General features: G+C 40.6%; 2 protein-coding genes across 3 annotated transcripts in view; one reads left to right on the top strand and one right to left on the bottom strand.

Moving 5' to 3' along the window:
* RASA3 (RAS p21 protein activator 3) overlaps window positions 1-19,663 on the bottom strand; it is a 270,976-nt gene that overhangs the window by 227,453 nt on the left and 23,860 nt on the right. The window lies entirely within an intron of this gene.
* CFAP97D2 (CFAP97 domain containing 2) lies at window positions 1,845-15,756 on the top strand. 2 transcript variants are annotated; one of them, XM_024110840.3, is made up of 6 exons: window positions 1,869-2,074; window positions 3,945-4,098; window positions 6,013-6,093; window positions 8,401-8,519; window positions 12,027-12,219; window positions 14,328-15,756. In XM_024110840.3, exons 2-6 carry the CDS (start codon window positions 4,039-4,041, stop codon window positions 14,493-14,495), a joined length of 621 nt encoding a protein of 206 aa, XP_023966608.1. In that variant the 5' UTR covers window positions 1,869-2,074; window positions 3,945-4,038; the 3' UTR covers window positions 14,496-15,756. The 2 variants fall into 2 exon arrangements, with proteins under 2 accessions (XP_008172529.1, XP_023966608.1); XM_008174307.4 differs by lacking the exon at window positions 3,945-4,098 and having other exon boundaries at window positions 1,845-2,074.

Raw genomic sequence — 19,663 nt, 5'->3', positions numbered from 1 at the left:
TACATTTAGCTGTATTAAAATGCTTTTACCCAGTTTACCAAACAATCCAGACTGCTCCGTATCAGTGCCCTGTCCTCTTTATTACTGAATGCTTCCCCAATTTTTGGGTTATCTGTAAACTTTAATTGTGATGATTTTATTTTTTCCTCCAAGTCACTGATAAGTGTTAAATAGCATAGGGCCCAAAACCTGTCCCTTAGGGACCCTACTGGAAACACACTGCTTCATGATGATTCTGCATTTACAATTACTTTTTGAGACCTATCACTCAGTTTTTCATCCATTTAATGTGTGCCGTGTTAATTTTATATCATTCTAGTTACTTAATAAAAATGTCATGCGTTAACAAGTGGAAGATACTCCCAGCTGGGAGTATATGGCCACCAGTAGTGTTGCCTAAATTACGCTCCTCCTAGCCCTCAGTGCAGAAGGTGTGTCTTGGAAAGGGTGTGTGGCTAGGGAATGTCTATGCTTCAGCAATCTGCAGCTGCTGGAACAGTGCCTTGGGACCACAGGTAGCTGGTCATTAAAAGTGAGAAGCCTTGAACCTTCTCTACTTTTTTACACAAGATTGGATCAGCATCCTGGATGGCCACAGCAATGTAGGAAACGGCCACAGAGATGACTTACGGTCACTTCTCCTCCTCCTCCCTTACTTCCCAAAACATAAACTCAGGTGGAGCAGAGAATATGGGCCAATTCTGGATCTGCCATGTTTCCACAATCCATTTTTCCTCATTTCCCCAGGGCCTGATCTAAAGTTCACTGAACTCAGTGGAAAGCCTCCCATTGATTTTAATGGACTTTGGATCAGGCCCTAATAGATTATTACATTCCCAGCACTTAAAATGATTATGCAAAACACATTAAGGCCACAATTCCACAGAGCAAATCAGGGCCTCACTAAAAATATTTAAGCAATGCTGATTGTTCAAGAAAAAACAACAACAATATTGTAATGTCTGATTTTCATGAATTAGTACATATATGTAGACCTTATCTTGAACTAAGTGAAAGGCTTTATTTGAACTTTACAGCTTTTGTATTCTTTATTAATTTTACAGACAGATATTCTCCAGATATTTGTTATATTAATCAAAAATGATTGGCACTCTCCAGTGGCCAAACTCATACTTCTCAATTCCCTTAACTGTTCGTGAGAGAATGGAAAATGTCTGCTTCACAGATCAAAATTAGTATGTGCAAAGGTTCTATTTTTACTACTGTTTCTGTTTGTTGAGGCATCATTTCATATAGCTTTTTCTAAAGGAGAAACCTCCCACCCCTCCCTTCTGATCTAAAACAAAATTAATCAAAATATAAAAGCCATGTTAAATGGTAAATGGTCAAGTTAAACAAGACACAGATCTATTAACAACTGGCTTGTGCAAACTCCTGCGAGCTTCCTCCAGTTCACCAGTGATCAGATGATATTACGACAAACCAAGGTTATTGGGCTATTATCAAATCAAAGCAAGCATGTTAGTATTGAAGTATATTTTAACACGCTAATGCAGCTCTAAAAAGCCTACACCCCACACTATGTGTTTGCTTTGTATTGTGGTGACACATGCCTTTAAACTGTAAGCTTGACAAATGTTATCTGTTATATAGACTTCTACATCTGTGGTGCTACATAAAAGTATTAATAATATCATATTGAGACACTGTCTTTCCTTAATCACTGCAGAGCTAAGCATGACCAGTGAAGTATAATTGCTAAGCTATTTAATATATTGAGATGATACCCTTTGGAATCCTTTGCTAAGATGTTCAGCTCTTGTTTATTATGCTCTAAACATATTGTTTAAAATGCTACCACTGGCTATTCAATTTTTTCTTAGCAGTGATACCATGACAACCACCACATGACCTGCTGCAAACATACCCAGTCTCCAGGGCTATGTTTAAGAAGGCTCAGAGTGATATCACTCATTCTTTAGAAGAACGTCAGTTATAGAGATGCTTTATGTTGTTTAAGATGCATAGAGCCTACCAGTCAATTTTACCATGTGGCAACAAATATCTTCAGCAAAAATGGGACAAAGCAAACTATGAAGAGCACAAGAAAAGGGTAGGTACAACCCTGTAGTACAGTGAGTAAATTTATTTCAGTGAGTAAATAGGCAAGTCAAATTTGTTAATGAAAATGCGTATGTATTCTATAACATTAGTGTGAAAGTATTCCTTAGAGATCAGGGTTGACCTACCATATAAAGAGAAGTTTTTTAATAATAGCGTGCATTGTATGCGGGTTGCTAATTTAAAGATGGAAAAGATCTGGTCAATCATCCAGTCCATCTCAGTGGCAATGTAGGATTATTCCTCTCAGGCCTTTCCTCAGTGCTTTGTATAGTCTAAGTCTGAAAAACTCCTGTGACAAGGATTCAATTGCATTGCTTCCTTAAGAAGATATCACAGTGTCATTGACCTTACTGTAAGGAAATATTTCTTCATTATTTACAGATATTGTCAGTTTTATATGCTGTTACCATATAAAATACACTCTTCTTTCCATGTTCTGTTCCACTGGTTTGACTGATGAGTGGGGCGAATTTAAAGATGAAATATAATATCAAATCCAGCATTTTGTCTCTAACCAAAATGGCAAGATCAGAAGTTTTAAAAAGTTCCTTTTAGTTTAAATTAACCTCCAGCATTCCATGCCATTGAATATGACTAGGGCTATTTAAGAGTGGTCTGATGCTGGAGGGCTGACAGTCTACATCCATTGTGGACATACAGCTACCCCTTAGAAAGTAGGACACTTCATATTCATCTCAAGGAATTCAAACCTTAAAACTAGAGCTCATCAGATTTTTTTTCTGTCCCGTGAAACATTTTAGGATTTAAAAAAAAAAAAAAAAAGTCCCAAATCATGATGGAAAGCCAAAATTTCTAAATTTGTGGCAAAATTAAATTTTAAAAATAGTCATTTTGGATCAATCAAAACATTTTATTTTGATGAAATATTTTCAGTTTATTTCCATTTTGACCATTTTTCAATTTAATTTTTTTATGTAAAATAAAATATAAATGTTGAAACAAAGTTATTTCAAAATGAAAAAAATCAAAAAACTTTCTATTCCAAAATCCATAAAAACAGGATGATATTAAAATTATATTATTTCACACACAAAAAATGGTTTAGTTGAAATGGCATTTTTGATGGAAAATTGTTTTGACAAAAAAATTTGCCCTGCTAGCCAATAATAAACTGCCTGTTAACTGAGTAACCTGTTATGCTAAGTACCCTCCTCTCCCATGGAAATCAATGACAGTTGAGGGCACTCAGCACCTTGCAGGATCAGGTCTCCTATTAGAAACTGCAACAAAAGGAAGCCAAACATATTACCAGCACTTAGGCAACTTGAATAAATAAATAGTGTAATTTCAGCTCAAGTATTGCAGCTCCAAACATCACTGCAATCAATCTAATGAATGACTATTGCCTTGTTATATAGTCTTGAGATTGACCTGATAGTTTATAGAAGTTTTCATCAATTCTGAAGTCATCAGGGATTCAGGCTTGGTCCCTGACTCATAAAGCTTTGTGCTGTGCCAGGCTACGTTAGGAGCTTTGGAAGGCTACATGTGGACTCCAGGCAACGCTTTATGGAATGTAGTTTTCTATGCTGTTACCATATAAATTGCACTTACTTGACAACCCCTTTTGCTTAGTGTGTAAATGTTCTGCACTTATTTACACATCACATGGGTAAGCAACTCTTGAAAGGCAGAGTCCATCAGAGAGGGCATAGTTCAAATAATTATTCATATTATATACACACACACACACACTCTATTGTTGTATTATATACAATGTATTAATGAGCTGAGCAGTGTTTATCCCATACTATTAACAAAATCATGCATTTCATTAATCTATTCTCACAGAGTGGTGTCTTCCACACACTCTCTCTCTCTCTTTCCCTCCTCCCCAGTTTTTACTTCCAGGGACTCCTTGACCCACGGCTATTCATATGACCTACAATTTGCAGTGATCTTCCTGTCAGACCTGACCTGAATATTCATGTGATGTGTTGGGGGAAGATTTTAACTGTGCCACTGAATCTGGTGCAATACAAACTCTATTCGGTGATTATATCAGTAGTTTTGCATCGGAGGATACATATGAAGGCATTGCTATAACAGTGAGGTCATGAAAAATACCCTGAACACAAGAACTCCCCTTCCCCTCCCCCCGCAGGAGTTGCATGGTTCCCCACACCCAGATCCACACCTCCTCAGGAGGCCCTGAGTCAGGGACATTTCCAGATATACTGGGGGCAGGGGAGGGAGTAGCTAGGTCATTCTTACATTCCAGTGATTCTGCATCCCTGCAACAGCCCAAAGTATCTATTGCTCCAGGGACATATGTTAGGGAACCTGTGCCTGGAGCCAGACTAGACTTCAGCACTCCTGGGTAAAGCAGGCATAAGCGTCCTGGCACCCGTATGTATTCTTTCTTTTCTCAGGGAGGAATGGTTTGAGTTTTATTGGAGATGGAAAACAATTGTCCCTATCATCTTCATTTCCCACTACCTCCCTGGGCAGCAGTGGTGCAAGTAGAAATCATTTCTTGCGGATACTGCACTCATGGGAGGGAGAGGGGTATGTGACCTCCCCATCTGACTCCTCCCCACCCCGCTCCCAGCCCAGGGCTCCCACGCTCTCCCTGTCCCCTCTGATACCCCCCTTTGTATATACAAACATCAACATGCTTAACTACTCACTCCCCCCGCCAAAAAAAAATAATATATATGTAGTATTCAGTTTGTTTATATGGAATATGGGAGTTGGGTGAGGAGCCATTTCAACATATGTATGACTTATTAAAAGACAAATTTTAAGTAGAACTGTATCCTAAACTGCTCTATGGTATTGTACCCAAACATTGCATTTCAATGGAGGATTCAACTTCCTTTATAGGAGGAGACTCCTGAAACTTTTACCAGCCCAAAAAAGTGATCCATAGTCATGCAAATAGTCCCATTGTCTTCAATGGGATTGATCAAATGATTAAGGGTTTACAGGATTAGGTTCCAAGTTTGTAAATTGTTCTGGATGAAACAGACAATGCCTGAGCTGTCAGATCAGAAGGAGCTTCATTCAAATAAAGGTGGGCAAACGTGTGATAAGTCTTAGCTCCATTGCTAAGATGAGGAACAAATTTTCAGCAAAGTTCTTGGCAGATTCCTGAGGCAGCTGGTTTAAGGTTGTCAGTGTCCAGCATTATAATCTTCACTTATAGTTCTCTCACCCACAAAGCTGGAAAATGAGGCATTTGTTTTCTTTGTTTTGCTGCTCCAGTTTCAGTTAACAAAATGCATGTTAGTTTAGCTAGTTTGGCTGCAAAAAAGAATCCTGTGTACACTGGAACACCACCTGATTCCCATCAGGCTGCAGAAGTGGGCTGACATCAGAATCCAAACATCCTCTGGTCAGTGCAGGAAGAGGCATTCCTCTAATGATTTGGACTTGATGTGATGCAGTATGGATGTCATGGATAATTCAGACCAATGGGAAGAAACAGAATCAAAAACACTGTTTAAACACCTTTCATCCCCCCCACCCCTCCCCTCTTGAGGACTCCTGACCAATGTAACAGCACAATACATATGCTAACAAACTTAAACAAAGCCTTTGTTTAAGTTTGTTAGCATATGTATTGTGCTGTTAAAGCCATATAAAAGAATGAATCCGCATTCTGCTCCTTTAAGGAGCAGGAAGCAGAGGGGAGCAGAGGGCAGCCCCCCCATCCCCGAAGGGGGCTAGCCCCATGTCTTTCCAGTACCCCATATCTGCTAAAAATCTCTTGCAGGTACTGGAGGGTACCACCCTACTTGCATCTCTGCTAGGCAGGCTTGGCATTGCTGACATTATGAGTGTGTCAAATATGACATTAGTGCTAACAATATGGTGGGCAAACAATTTAAACATTTCCCATAACAGTTTGTAAGGATTTGATTTTCAACAAAAATGGATAATGATTATTTTTTTCTGCTGCAGATCCAGACTGCCAAACCTGTAGTGGACACCACTACTCCTCTAACATATGGCCATCTTCACTTGAAGTTAAAGAAGTTAAAGGTATCTTTTTTGGTTATATCACTTAATTAAGTAGATTAGCATTGAACAGGAATGCATATGCCAATGCCCACCATAGTGTTCTCCCCACCCCACCCCCAAGTAAGTAAGACAGGCAGATCAACAGGGGTATAAGAAGATTAAATGGTCTAACTTTTAGCTTCACTCCTATACTATGCTCTGCCTAACTGGGCCAGTGGATATTGCCCTCCCAGTCCCATATCAAATAAACTCTGACTTGATGCATCAAATTTTCTCTAATTGCCAGGTCCAGAACACAAGGATCCTGCCTAAAAACTATTCCTGCACACCAAAAAGAAAAAAAAGAAAGAAAACAAACAACAAAAAAGCCTACAGTAACTGAAACAATAATAACCTGAACATTATCACAGGGCAATCTTATGAATCTTATGACATGTTGGCATACTCAAAATGTAAGAAATGTAACAAGGGATAGTTTTGATTAGTAATTTTCATTCAAAATCTTTATCCCTCTATGATTAAAAAGGCAAGTGTTTCTTTATAAAGAAAGAAAATGACAATGGAAAAATGAACTCTATTCTCCTAGAATAATTGTCTCTGTCCACTTTAAAAAAAAAAAAAGACAGCTATATACAGTCTCCCTCAGACAAAGAGAGTGTTGCCTGAGAAGGACTTCAGGATTTGGCCTCTTTAAAATGTTTATAATCTCATCCTACTTTATAGCAACCCCCAGAGAGCTTGAAACTATTTTGCTATCAAAACAATTAATTTCTCCCTTATGAATACACATTTATACACTATTGTAGGATTTGGCATCTGTGCTGGTTGTTGCCACTTCCTCCTCCCCCTTTCTTTACTGTAAAAGAGCACTGAAGAATTTCCTTTGGAAAAAAATATATGGAGTTTGCCGATGCATATTAAAAAAAAAAAAAAGTCGAATCTGAAGCTGCCAATCTTGGGTATGTCCCTTTATGCTACTGGCACCCTGACACTTTTGGGTGGGACTAAGTTCCCCATCCATGTAACATGATGCTTTTAGAGGTGCTATGTAAATACAGAGAGACTGTCTCTAATGTTGCAAGTAAGTTTATCTTCCTGTAACCAGGTTCTCTTCTCCTTTGTAGTCAATATCCCTCTGGGTTTTTAGAGCCTGATGGGATTACTTAACAGCACCATTTTAGGTATATCCATAATACAATTTGAGCTACATCTGACCTGTTTTGCTTATAAAGCCAAGCAAACAAAAAAAGATGCACTAAGAGCCCCCCCCCCCGTAGTTCACTACAGTAACATTAGCTATTGAAGGTTATCAAAGCAGCATGTGGTAATATTTCGTATTTATCTTATTTAGGCCATGCAAGCCTTCAGAGAAACAAATAGCAAAAGAGGTGGGGGGGGGGGGGGGAAGGTGAAGCATTAGGCACCATTTTTCAATGACCCTGGGGGAGGAGAGGCACTTGGGAGCAAGTTGTTTAAGTTTAGTTCTTAAGGTAATGGTAGAATGATTGCTCTGCCTCTTACAGAGTCCCTGCTTCTCTGGTTCCTTTCAAACCACCCCTGCTAGACATGGCATCCTTGGGGCACAGAAACAAACTTCTGAAGAGCACTTCTTAGGGAGGGGAGGGGCTTTTGGAATGGATTAGATTTCACCAAAGGGCATCTGTTCACAAACATTTCTCACAGGTCTGGCTAGCTCTGGGCTAGGTATAAGGTCTTCCCATCCCACCTTGTTCTCCTTTTTAGGTTCCTACATTGCTCCCATCACCATGGTATCTTTTCACATTACACAAATGAATCTCTATGTTGTACTGGGTTTACTGATATTGTTAATATACTCCATGTTTAGATCTTAAAACTAATTTTAAAAAAATGACTTAAAACTAGCGAAGTGTGCACAAAACTAGTCTCTGCAACGACATGTTTTATCACTGTTACCCTCATCCTCCTGCTGCAGCTCCTTCCATTTGCCTATTAAACCCACTTGTTGCTTCCCATCTTAAATAAGATTGTAACCCGGCCAAGGACAGGGATGGCCTGTTCCTGGACCTGATCCAAAGCCCACTGAAATCAGGGGAAAGTGGTGCTTACTGCTGAGGGCCCCAAAAAAGCACTGTATACTACTTAAACCTTAACTTATGTGCCTCTTATGTGGTGAAGAGGTTCTTCTGCAGGACCTCTGCACTGGAGGTGAATTTTTACACTGCCAGTTTTTGTCTCAGTCTGTGTGTGGAACCAGAGTTAGAGCCTCTTGTTAAAATATCCACAGCATTCTGCTGCTGTTTTGATTGGACTATAACAAATATTTCTCTGCCTCTTTTGTGCATGAAGCTTGAGAAGGAACGGCTTTCAGTCATCGAAAGAGACAATCATTTGCTGCTGGAGAAGATGTCCTCCATCATGAGGACGAAAGGGCGAATTGATAACAAAAATTACTATCAGGCCAAAAGGTAACATCAGCAGTAGAACTTGTATAGGGTTATCACGTTACTGTGACAGTGATAAACATAGCAATGGATAATCTGCTCAGCAAGGACATGTATTTAAAGGAGGCCTCAGAAGTGCTAATATTTTAGATATTCATTCTCCTGCCCTGTTATGGGGATTCCAGCTCCAGGTTCATCCTTCTAGTCTCTGTAGAAAAACAGGTACCAGTTTTTGGATTAATTTCTTCAGTATAATAACTGAGGGATAGAGACAGTGATTGTTGACCTAGTTTAGAGGAAATAAACGAAACAAACGTATTGTCATGTCCCAACTAATCTGTTTTTGCTGACTGAGGTACTGCCACTTGCTTTGCCATTTATTCCCATAGACATCACTGGAAAGACGTAGGTCCAAAGCATGTAAATGAAATAAGAACAACAAAGTGAACAGTGTACAGTAACCATATTGAGTAAGTAAATCAGGACTTTAGTCATTGCTCAAGGGAGAATGAGTAAGCACTCTCAGATAATTCTCACAGGAGAGAAACTGTTTGTACCATTTTAATTCCAAGAGAAATGCATACTCAACAGAGTATAGCAGAACAATGCATGATCACTAGTAAGAAGAGAATTCAGAAGTGAAGCGAGGACACTGGAATCTGCCATGGGAATGTTTTGTGCAAGTCAAGTGTCATTTGTTAACCCTCATGATTCATTTACAGACAGACTGGTTGATGAGGGAATGATAGCTCATCAGGCTCCAACGTGTCTCTAGACAGAAGGGTGCAGTTCAGTAGTTCAGGTAATTCAGGTGGAGTCCAGAACAGCAACTGCTATATAACAGGGAGTTTCCAGACTTCAGCATGGTCCCATGAGAAATTAAAAATATGAGGAATAATTTGAAATTCCGTTGAACCTGAGCTAATGGATGTACATATCCTCATGAGCATTATATTACACACACACACTAGCATTTACTGAAGATTAACCTATATTGTTGCTGTGTAGCATACATATCATTGTAGCTCCCTTGACATGGAGGGGACTTCAGGAGGTCATCTAGTCCAGTCCCCTGCACTTGTGTCAAGACTAATTATCTAGACCAGAGATCAGCAACCATTGGCACGCAGCCCACCAGGGTAAGCACCCTGGCGAGCCGGGCCGGTTTGTTTACCGGCCGCGTCCGCAGGTTCGGCCAATCGCAGCTCCCGCTGGCCGCGGTTCGCCGGTCCAGGCCAATGGGGGTGGAGGGAAGAGGCGTGAGCTGACGGATGTGCTGGCCGCCGCTTCCCGCCGCCCCCACTGGAGTGGCAAACCGCGGCCAGTGGGAGCCGCGATCAGCCAAACCTGCAGACGCAGCAGGTAAACAAACCATCCCGGCCAGCCAGAATGCTTACCGTGGCGGGCCACGTGCCAAAGGTTGCCGATCCCGATCCTAGACCATTGCTGACAGGAGTTTGTCTAACCTGCTCTTAAAGATCTCCAATGATGGATATTCCACAACCTCTCTAGGCAATTTATTCCAGTGCTTAATCACCCTGACAGTTAGGAAGTTTTTCCTAATATCCAACCTAAATCTCCCTTGCTGCAATTTAAGCCCATTGCTTCTTGTCCTATCCTCAGAGGTTAAGAAAAACAATTTTTCTTCCTCCTCCTTGTAACAATCTTTTACATACTAGAAAACTATTATGTTCTCTCAGTCTTCTCTTTTCCAGACTAAACAAACCCAATTTTTTTGAATCTTGTGCGACAAAGTTCCTCCTCTATCTTGGTGGGTCCTGCGCTTATTGGTGGATTTTCTTGCCTCAGAGATTCACCATGTGGGTTGGGGAACAGCCCAGAGACCTTCCCCTCTGGAAGAACCCACAGTCCAGGTCAATTGGGAGGTTTGGGGGGAACCCGGGCCCGCCCTCTACTCCAGGTTCCAGCCCAGGGCCCTGTGGACTGCAGCTGTCTATAGTGCCTCCTGTAACAGCTGCATGACAGCTACAACTCCCTGGGCTACTTCCCCAGGGCCTCCTCCAAACACCTTCCTTATTCTCACCACAGGACCTTCCTCCTGATGTCTGATAACGCCTGTGCTCCTCAGTCCTCCAGCAGCACACCCTCTCACTCTCAGCTCCTTGTGCCTTTTACTCCCAACTCCTTACACTCTTACACTACAAACTGAAGTGAGCTCCTTTTAAAACCCAGGTGCCCTGATTAGCCTGCCTTAATTGATTCTAGCAGTTCTTCTTAATTGGCTCCAGGTGTCCTAATTAACCTACCTGCCTTAACTGGTTCTAGCAGATTCCTGATTACTCTCGTGCAGCCCCTTCTCTGGTCACTCAGGGAACAGAAAACTACTCATCCAGTGACCAGTATATTTGCCCTCTACCAGACTCCTGTACCCCACTGGTCTGGGTCTGTCACACTTCCCTAACAGGTCATGTTTTCTAGACCTTTAATAATTTTTGTTGCTCTTCTCTGGACTCTCTCCAATTTGTCCACATCCTTCCTGAAATGTGGAGCCCAGAACTGGATACAATACTCCAGATGAGGCCTAATCAGAGTGGAGTAGAGTGGAAGAATTACTTCTCATGTCTTGCTTACAATACTCCTGCTAATACATCCCTGAAATGATGTTCGCTTTTTTTGTGACAGCGTTACACTGTTGACTCATATTTAGCTCATGGTCCACTATGACCCCCAGATTCCTTTCCGTAGTACTCCTTCCTAGGCAGTCATTTCCTATTTTTTGTGTGCAACTGATTGTTCCTTCCTAAATGGAGTACTTTGCATTTGTCCTTATTGAATTTCATCCTATTTACTTCAGACCATTTCTCCAGTTTGTCCAGATCATTTTGAATTTTAATCCTATCCTCCAAAGCACTTGCAACCCCTCCCAGCTTGGTATCATCCACAAACTTTATAAGTGTACTCTCTATGCCATTATCTAAATCATTGATGAAGATATTGAACAGAACCAAATATCATTTAACTCTGGCACTAACCAGTCATGAAATATTTGTGAAGAACTTTTGACCAGACACTTCTCTGCACCTTCTCCCACAACCACTTGATCTGGTTTATATCTGAAATTTGGGTGAGACATTTTCCTTCAATAATTGGAAACAGAGGACTGATGCCAGATGCCTACAATGATTGTTTATTATCTCCCTCAACATAGTAACAAAAATAGTTTGGGGCTGGAGGATTGGTTTTAGGACAAGTTATAAGTTTAGGGCTGGGATCTTATAAAAAGTGCCAAGGAATCTTTAGTATATACAGAGAGCAGACAGAATCTCAATTTTGAAGGTCTCATCTGAGAGGCAGAGTGTAAAACTTCTTCAAACAAAATGTATCTCCTTCAGAAGGACAAAGGGCTGAGTTGTGAGGGTTTGTTAATAAGGAGAAGAAACTCCTCTTAGGAGAAGTATAACAGCTTCAGAGAATTTCTCTCTCAGGTTCCAGCTTTGATCCACAAATTCTTCAAGCACATTTGTAACTGGGCAGAAGCTTGATTTTCCTTTGTATGTGTTCCCCCTCTAGTTTAAACAGGGAAAAGCGAGAGAAGGAACTACTGAGAGTGAATCAAGAGAACCAGGCCATTCTGGATAGGATTACAAAGTGTGAGCCTCAGTATCAAGTTCAGAGGTGGCATGAAGACTGGCAAAGGGCGGAAAAATACATGGACAGCATTGCAAGATATCCTCGTGGGTGGTATAAATTGCAGAATCGAAAGGTAACCTGGATTTCTGGGGTTTTTTCTTAACTATTACAGATTTGACCTGTCCATTTTGTGTTTTGCCGCATATTTGTTCTAGAGAGCACATCATTATAACTGGCAGGCAGCTACAGAATAAGTGATCTTACATTTATACAGCATCATTCATCAAAATGGACCCCAAAGGACTCTTCAAACTTCATTAAGTGACTATAGAAATTACAGCATTTAGGAATCACTTTGTCCACCACTGAAATGCAACACCCTCTGAGGTAGAAAAAGGCAGCAATTTAATAGTCCCACTACAGAGATACCCAAATGCTACAACACAATTTTTAAAAGGACTAAATAGTGAAAGATTTTGAGGTTACAGAAATATATCATGGTTGACTTCCACCAAAATATCTGCTGTTCAAAGTAACCAGCATTTTATTTTCTTTGATAAAATGCACAGCTGTAAATCAGCAGCAAGAAGTACTACAGAGTTATGTCTCTGCATTCAACATCATTGAGGCTTGGTTTATAACTATGGAGCATGTATAAAAGGAGATTTGTAGAGATTAATAAATCAACCAAATCTGGATGGATTTTCCTGGAACAGCAAAACGCACATCTCTGGCCCCAGGACCATCCTTCTGCCAAGTTTCAAGTCTCAGCTGCACACCTATGGAATATTAGAACTCTTGAAAGAAAGAGGAGGAAAAATTGGTTAAAAGGAAAAAAATTGGAAAATTGGTTGATGGAGAAAAAGATTTTTTTCCCCCAAGACCTATTCTTGTAAACAGCTGTACCATTTTTGCTGAAACTTTCAAGAAATATTTAGCCTGAGGCAAAAAGCAAACATGAAAAGTTTCATCCCAAAACCTTTTTAAGTCTGTCAAAGTAACAATCAATTAAAAGAAGGGCTTGCAATGGAAAGAGTTAAGCAACCTGAACTATGGTAAATATATATTACGGACACTCCCCAGGTTACACAAATCTGCACTTACGGAAAAAGTTCCATACGCTTTTTTTGGGGGGGGGGGGGGCGGGAGTGAGCATAATTGTTGGGTACACGTTCCCAACTTACGCAAAATTTGACTTACGTAAGGCGTTCTGGAATGCAGCACAACGCTTGCGTAAGTTGGGGAGCATCTGTACACACAAAACACTATGTTAAAAGCACATTAATAAGGTTGTTAAGGTAGTCAAGCATTCAAAAGTTAGGAAAGCCAGAATTAAGGTTGCCTCTACAACCTTAATTCATCCCTTTTGTTCATGTGCATTACGGTAGTCTTAATTATATAATCACACATTTTTTCCACAGGACCACTCCCTCATTCAGTGCACAGAATGGATGGTGATTACTAAATGAGCAACAATTCAGTATTGAATTTTATCTTCATTGTTCAATGTGTGGCCCCAGGCCTTATTTACTGCACACTATTCAAACCCTGATTTAAAGCCAGTGTTATTAATTTTCACTTGGGATTTTCTATTGCACTCATCGCTACAGTAGTGACATGGAGTGTTTCACAAATGTTAATTTATCTTAGTAACATTCTCATTAAGTGACTGAGTATTATTATCCCCAATTTACAGATGAGGAATGAAGGTATAGAGATTAAGGTAAAAAGTATCCACTAATTTTGGGTATCCAATTTGAAATACCTATATTTTTCAGAGTATAGCTCCTTCTTTAATAAATGAAAAGTTACACTTGTTTTGGTCAGCTCCTCCTCTCTCCTCCCCCTTCTCTGACTGCTCAACTCTTTCTGGCGGAGCATACCAATGTCACCAACAGGAGACAGAATTTTCCTCCCCTTCTATATCAGGGTCATCTTTACTGATTCCAGCAAATTCCTTCATTGCGAAGCTCTCTCAATCAACTTAGCCACTGGCATACCTTATTGGAACTTGCTCCATTCCCGACAGCCAAAAAAATTCTAAGGGGCAAAAGGATGAGTTCCCTTCCCTTTCTCCAGAGAAGTATTTCAGCCCTCACCCCACCCAATGCTCTATCACACACACTTTCCTGTGAGCAGTGCATGGCTGAGGGACCACTTTTAGAATAACTGCAAAACTCAAGATATTGAAACATTCTTTATATTAGATATTTTTGTAATGATTTTTCACTTCTCTTTCAGGAACAAAAACAAAACAAGAACCCATCAAAACAAGAGAGAGAAAAAAGAGATAAGCAACAGAATGATGAAGATGTGAAAAGCAAGACAGAGGAGGGAGAAAAAGGGGACGTCCAAAGTAGAGCGGAAAAAGATCACCAAAAGAGAGAGACTGTTTTAGAAATGGTGTAATTCCAACCAGTCCCCTATGAACACAGTTCAAGCAATTTCTAGAACTAAACATGAGATAGGCTGTGTGGGAGAGGCAGCTGCAAGAGCTTAAATAGATACTATCATTTTAAGGAAATTACTATAAGTGTAGGTATTAGGCACATGTCTTTATTAACTTATATACATCTCTTTATAGTTGCCAGCAAACTATAACTCTGCATAGCATTTCATGAACGCAAATGAAGTGGGAGCAAAGCTGGGGCAATGAATTGACTTTATCACAGGTAATTAGTCCAGCTGATTAAAACCAGCTTGTTAAAAAATAACTATATTTTAATTCTCACAATAGTATCCATCGGAGATTCGCCAATGAAGGTTGACTTGGATGACAGCAAATAGTTTAGAGCAGTGTTTTTTTTAAATGTGTTCATAGACTGGATCCCCTCTTAATAGAGGGATGGCTGGGTGGACCACTTCCCTCCCTGTTCATGATCTCCTGTCAGTTTTGTGTCAGCTACAGCAATTGCATACATGGAGAAGTAATATTAATAATACATTAAGTATTTTCCTAGTTTCTTTTCCAGGAATTTAGAAGCTGGAAACAAAGAGGAGAAACAACATCCTGTGATCAGCCAACCAGTTCTTAATTTGTGCCGGGTCTTGCCGGTGCTGAGCCCAGCACCTCTAAGCTTGGGAGTTCATAGCCCCAGCACCTCTAGGCTTGCAGCATCAGTTATGAAAGAAATGAAAAATTGCTTGAGTCCCAGCACTTCTTTCATTACAAAGAAAGCACTGGAGCCAGCTCTCTGTGTACCACCTGCAAGTGCTCTCCAGGCCACCACTAGTCCACAGCCTATAAGATGGGAATTCTTGGTCTCGAGCAGTGGTCTCCAAAGAGGGGTGCGCAAGAGAATCCTTGGGGGTGCACGGCAGGAGGAGCGCTTTTTTTTTTTGGCTTTGGCAGGTCAGGCGGGAGTCCGAGCGGCTTCTTTTTTGTGTGTGTGCATGGCATGGCAGGGGATGCGTGCTCAATTTTTTTTTACTGATGGGGTGCGCGATCAAAAAAGTTTGGAGACCACTGGTCTAGAGGATGCATCCCCAAGCCTTTTTATGTGATACTTCATAGAAAACACCTACTGAATCCACAAAATAGTCTAAGCACACAAAGCCAGTCAAGTGAAACTTCACTCCTCTTGGAGAATATAAAATCTGAAGCCAAATAACAGGGTGTATTAACAAGTATTGGCTTTTGTTTTGTTGGAAATAAAAGTTATAAACATGACTTAATGACTCATACGAAATGTCAGTCATGGGGGCTGGCTACTTTTTTCAGAGCACTCTCCTAGTAATATTTTACAGGTCAGAGAGACATTTTACTTTCTCATTTGGAATACAGCCCAGCTGAACCATGTTTAGGGCATTGATGAGATGAGAACTTCAGTTTCTTAACTGTATAAATCCTCAGTTGTAAATATTTATCCCTATTGTAACAAAACTGTGGTACAATGTAACCCTTCTGCCAGGTGGAGCCAGCAGCAACCAAGGCCAGATTTAATATTTAAGGGTTCCTTTCCATCGCTACAACACAGAACCAGCTCAAGCCCCTGCCTCCCCCACACAGTAACTTGGGAAAATTACACACCACTCCTAGGTTCCTCAGAGAGGCAATACTTCCCCACTCGCAAGCACTGAGTCAGAGTGTAGAAAAGAAACTTAATAAAAGGAGGAAAGTAACCCAGAATTCACTTGGGAAAACACTGCAAACAGGGTTCACAAACATAAACCATGAGTAAAAGACCCACCCCCCAAGTAGGTTGGGCCGTGCCTTTCCCTCCCTCAGGTTCTTAAGTCCAGCAACCCAAAAGTCACTCACATTCCTGACCCTTCTCTGCACCCCACTCACAGTGGCTGTCCTTGGTCAGTGCAGACCCAGAGTTCAGAGGTACATCTGCAGAGTTCACCTCCCACCCTAGGTGCATGGTAAAGAGGCATCTTACTTGCTCTGCTGGCCACACACTGGCCACCTGCTCACTGCTCTTGTCACACCTCTTCGCTGCCACCCTGCTGGTCACTCATTTGCCAGCTGACTGTCAGTCACCTGCCTCTCTACTGTGACCTCTGCACATCAGTCTCTCAGTGATTTTCAGCTCTTTTGCAGACTGGGCAGAAACACTGCCCCATCTCAAGTGATTTCAGCTCTCAGTGATTTTAGCTTTCAGCAGACAGGGCAGAAACACAGTCCAACCACAACTGGTTTCAGCTCTGATTAAGCAATTAAAATAACAAAAGAGACTCCTAATGCAGCCTATTTAGCTATATTCTTTGAATAGTGGAAAAGAACAGGTTAAGCCAATCTGGAGAGGGAGATGGGGGCAGCATACAGCCTCCTGACCAGGACTCGTACCCTCCCCCCTTACTTTCACGGGGCTTTGGCAATCGATCCCCTGGCTCGCCAAGGTCCTCTCTGCTAAGGGTGACCTGCCCCCATTGGGAAGAGGTTAAAGACAGTCCTGCTTCCCTGCATTCCCACAATAATCACAACATTGATAACAGCATTTCACTCCCCCTGCATTCAGTACTAATGTGATTTGTGACCCAACACCAGCCAAGTTGAGCAAAATACTGCTCCATCTGCTGAATATCTAAGCAAATCTAAGCAAAACAGGAGCAAACTGTATTTACATAACCACACCCACAGTCTCTCTCCCTCCCAGCTAGCTGTCAGGGAAGCATTCATTCAGACCCTGCTTAGACAAATAATAGACACCATGGTCACCAGCTAAACTGTACTCATGTGGCATCAGCCATATAACTTGGAAGTTAGGACCATTGCTTCCAGGAAACCCACAAACCCCTAATAGGATCTGGTCCAAAGCCCACTGAAATGAAAAGAAAAACTACCATTGGCTTCAATGGACTTTGGAGCCTTTCCCAAAAGCTGGAAGACCCTGATTAGATATTAGTAGTATTAAGACTTGCTGTATCTTCTATGGGACAGCCACTTAAGGGCAATATAATCACAAACACTTGAACAGGTCTGCTCCACATCCAATAGCAAGTAACATTACTCCCACATGCCAGAACATTGCAATACTCCCAACAGTTAGGCAATGCTTATTCTCAAGCATCTTGCATTCACAGGAGTTCATATCCACCAGCTGAGTGCCAATCCATAATGAATCCATTGTTTGTTGTTACATATTTGTTACAGTAAGTATGTAAGCCAAGCTCAAGATCGCAAAGTTTGGTTCAGAATTATTTCATTCCTTAGATGGTTGATGATATGATTTGAAGAAATATCTAAAAGCTATAATCTAATTAATCCCAAATTCCCTTGATACCAGACAGAATATACTAGTCTGTCTTTATTAAAAAAAAAAAAAAAAAAAAGTAAAAACTTCATCAGTATATGCAGAGCAAGCCAAACTTAAAAAAGAAAAGGCCTTTATGTGATCCCACATGGGTTCATCATACCATTTTATAAAATGTCAACATATCTTTAGCAAATAAAGAATATTTTTATTTAATAATTGTTTGCTTTTGTTTTTAATTTCATGTATATAAAGACAATACCACCCTAAAATGTTTAACTTAATGCTACTGAAATGTAATTGATCAGAATGGTTATTCACTCCACAACACTGGAACCAAGATTAAATTAAATTCTTTGCTACTGAAACTTCTATACCAGTACAAAATAATATTTAAAGTAAACAAGCAAACAATGTACACGTGACCCAGGAACTTCTTAATGCCAGCTGGCATGTGTGTATAGATACTATGCAAGAAGTTATGTATATCCTGAAAACATGTTCTTAAAGTCTGCATCAAGGCATTAGGCACCAACAAAAGTGAAAACAGGTTTTCTGTCAGATGGGAGAAGTCTATTTACATGTAAATTGAATATTGTCTCCTTCCCAATGGGACCCACAATTCAGCCTGAACTGAATGCAGACGGAGAATTGTAAGAAGGAACTTCAGAAAGGAACAGGAAGAGAAAAACAGCAGGGGAAAGAGAACTTTGTCTTGAGGTGCATATCAAAGGTTTACTTAAGTATACTGGGATAAGAAGGCCAAAGGAGACACCCAGGCACCCTTCTCTGAGGGAATAAAAGGATAGCACTTTTGCTTCATGAAAAAGGCCTCTCAGCCGGGCTTGGTTGAAAATGCTACAGAGAACTCTGGGTGAGATAAACTTCTTTAGACAAGAGAGGAATTGGTTAGTTTAGTCTCTAGAAAACATGTTATGATTTTGGTTTATATGTAACCGTTTGTTTCCCATATCTTATTCCTACCACTTTAATCTTTGTTCTTTGATAGCAATTTATAGTGAAAACAAGAATAAGCTTATTAAGTGCAGTAGTGTTAAGTGAAGATTCCCAAGTTGAATCTCACAAAGTGGTATGTACTGTTCCATTAGGAATAGCAGGCCAGGTAATTCTGTGAGTCTTCAGTGGTTAAGGGGCTGGCCAATGCAGGGACCACTCCAAGTATTTGGGGGTTGATGTGTGCCTGTCTCTCCTGTACAAAGAGAGCAAGGTCCGCAGGGGCCTGGAAGGTAGAGATTGTGCTTCCAGAAGCTGTTGGTTTCAGGGAGCTGGTCACAGCAGGCACAGACAAGACTGCTTCACGCTAAGGGCTGACAGTGATGAGGTGCCTCACAACCCTGGGTAGCATCACAATAAGTGATCATTCTGAAAAAAAATATTTAAATTCCAGAAAGACTTGTTATAGACTTTGGGTCAAATTCTGCTCTAATTTACAATGGTGTAATCCAGGGTAACCATATTTCTATGCTCTGTATTGTTCTGGAGGTCAGCCTAGATGATTACAGTGGTCCCTTCTGGCCATGGAATCTATTAACTTTAGCGCAGCTGCTCTGGACTTTACACCAGTATAACTATGAACAGAATTTGACCTATTATGTAATTCAGATTAATCGGAAAAAAAGGATAAATCAACTTTTGCATGCCCTGAATTTAAACAAGACCAGTGTTTAACTAAGTAACTTTAGTATTGCCTACCACAAAGCTTCAAAAATCATGAGTAAGGCCTTCCAAAAAAGCAAAATTGGCTTAGAATTCATGAGATTAAAAAAAATACATTTTGGATCTTTTTATTTGCCTTCTGGTTTCATGTTTTCAAGCTTTACTCTGCAACCATAAGAGCCAGAAACCTTCAGAAGAAAG

The sequence above is a fragment of the Chrysemys picta genome, chromosome 1, assembly GCF_011386835.1.
Source record: "Chrysemys picta bellii isolate R12L10 chromosome 1, ASM1138683v2, whole genome shotgun sequence".
NCBI lineage: Eukaryota > Metazoa > Chordata > Testudines > Emydidae > Chrysemys > Chrysemys picta.
Note: the sequence above shows the minus strand (reverse complement) of the source record. Positions and strands in the feature narration are given on the sequence as shown.